The following is a 2,426-nucleotide window of genomic DNA, read 5'->3' as shown; positions in this document are numbered from 1 at the left end:
TCATGAAAGGGTCAGCCTCCACCTATTGAAAGACTACCCATAAGCAAGTTTCTGAAGACTCTCTGCATGTTAGTGAATGATTAATGGTGGGAAGGAAAAGGGGTTATTCTGTAAGCTGAGAGATATTGCCTGTAATATTTCCTTTCACTTCCCAGTCACAGACGTAGAGAAAGACAGATAAATCAGGCTAATATTACTGAAAAGGAGAACTTTGAAGGAAGTGGCACCTATCAAATGCCAATTCTTCTAGAGATTTCTTATGTTTTTGAGATACAGAAATTTATATGTTGTGCTTATCTATTCTGGGGTTTTTAATCAGGAGTGTATCCGAAGCTTGAAGGTTGTATGTATGTATGTATGTATGTATGTATTTATTTATTTATTTTTGGCTATTATTGTTGTTAGAGACAAGAGTCTCACTATGTTGCTTGAGCTGGATTCAAACTCTTAGGACCAAGCTGGGCCTACAGGACCATGCCACTGTGCCCAGGTTCAAGAAAACATTTTTAAACACGTTCAGGCCTTATTAGGTCTATTCCATCAAAATCTTCAGGGGAAAGCCTACAATTGTAGATTTTTAACAAAATGTCCTCAGGTCACTGTAAGGCACAATTCTGAGAATTAGTGCAGCAGACAATCACTTCAGTCTCATCTCTCACCCACATGGCTAATTCCCTTTATCAGTTGGACATGTGGCCAAAAAGAGAAAAGAGTAAGAGATAGAGTCATTTATTAAAACTCCAATTAAGTTTCCTGGCTATGAGTACAACAGGGATAAGTAAACTCAAAATCCCACTTGATTTTGCTATTTACAAGCTCCTTATCTCCCATCTTCCCACCAAGACATTGTAGGTTTGAGAGAAGTCTTTAGACTCTTATCTAAGTGGCTGTTTCTGTCAGGTTGGACAATAAGTCAGTTAATAATTTGTTCCACCTTCTGCTGAAGTGTTTCTCACTTCATCACCACCTATTCACTGCCAATCTGGTTTCCTCAGAGTCCTCCTAAAATTAATCTCTAGGCAAGTTTCAACTCACTCTCTTTTACAAACCAAAAATTATTAGACCCAAAGCTAAAGAGCACCTTGTCTCAACACATAAACTGGAAGAACAACAAACTAAAAAAAAAAAAAAAAAACTCTTCTTGGCATTTTCCCTCATTACCTAATTTCCAAGTGACCTGCATATTTCTGATTGCTCTCTGTTTCCCTTCCCATTTTTCCCTCTTAAGCCTTGTGCCACCGAGAGATGATACATCAGTTTTTCAGAAAATTATCAGCAGCAGCAACATGTCCATTTATTGTAAGTTGCTTTAGTTTTGTTTGAGTTTTAAGATAAAGCCTATTTCCAGGCCGTATTTTCTTTCCTGTGTTGTTTTACACTAATTAGGAAAAAAATAAAATAAAATAACTGTGTGTAGAATAAAAGTTGAAAAGGTTTTACCTTTAACAAATTCACAAATATTTTCCAAAGTGCATTTTATAAAGCTGTGCCCTTTAATGCTTCTTTAAAAGTATCAATATTTAAAATAAAATCTTAGACAATTAAGTTATTTCAAAATAACTTAATTTGCATTTGCACTCAGGGAAAGGTTGAGCTTCCAAATATAAAAAATTGACCCTTACCTATGTCAATGTTAAAACAAATATTTTGGAAAGAAAGTTGATTGATCTATACCTTGTCCAGTGCTTCAATATTTGCACCATGGAAAAGCAGTTTTTCTGCCAGCGAGGTGCTCTCGCTATACACAGCATAATGGAGAGCAGTGTTGCCGTAGATATCCTTAAGGTTTGGATTGGCGCCATGTTCCAGCAGAATAACGGCACAAGCCTCTTCCTGGCAATGGACAGCCTGTCCGTATTAGACCAAGAAATAGATTGTAAATTCCAAGAATTCAAAATACACATTCCACAGGTTTCACCAACTAGTTATATTTAAATGAGATCAATTTATTTTAATTCTATATATGCAAATCAAATCCATCTCATGCTAAAAGAGTTGGCTCTAATGTACCTGTATCAAAGGCGTTCTGTTTTCTTTGTCACAGATATCAATCTGGCATTTTCTGCTAACCAGGAGAGTGACCACTTTCACATGGCCACTGGCACAGGCCAAATGTAGAGCAGTTCTATGAGAGTAAGACGACTTTTTAGGAAACTGTAGTGCAACATCTCAAAACATACAATCATTCATGTAACTGTAAAAATTCAATAGCATGTTTTTCCTCTGCCTTCAAAACAAATACTTAATTTTTTTGAAGAAAGTACAATACTTACTAGCTCTTATTGCTCACTGCCTTAATGAAAACAGCAGCCTATTTGAATAGAAAGAGCTCAGTCTTTGGATTCAGTTCAACTAGGGCTTGAGTCCTACTTTAAACCCTGTCACTTACCAACTATTGCTTAGCCTTTCTGTGCCTCAACTTCCTC

The 2,426-nt window shown here is 36.4% G+C and overlaps 1 protein-coding gene across 1 annotated transcript; it reads right to left on the bottom strand.

Annotated features, from left to right (window-relative positions):
• Positions 1-1,668: 1,668 nt before the first annotated feature.
• On the bottom strand, positions 1,669-2,125 carry LOC116465784 (putative ankyrin repeat domain-containing protein 20A5; the record flags this gene model as incomplete). Its single annotated transcript, XM_032148735.1, has 2 exons — positions 1,669-1,848; positions 2,011-2,125. Coding segments are annotated over 2 exons (295 nt in total), but the record flags the coding sequence as incomplete, so codon positions are not given.
• Positions 2,126-2,426: the final 301 nt, after the last annotated feature.

The sequence above is a fragment of the Hylobates moloch genome, unplaced genomic scaffold (genome assembly GCF_009828535.3).
Source record: "Hylobates moloch isolate HMO894 unplaced genomic scaffold, HMol_V3 SCAFFOLD_10103, whole genome shotgun sequence".
Lineage (NCBI taxonomy): Eukaryota > Metazoa > Chordata > Mammalia > Primates > Hylobatidae > Hylobates > Hylobates moloch.
The sequence above is the reverse complement of the archived record's forward strand: the minus strand, read 5'-3'. Positions and strand labels throughout refer to the sequence as shown.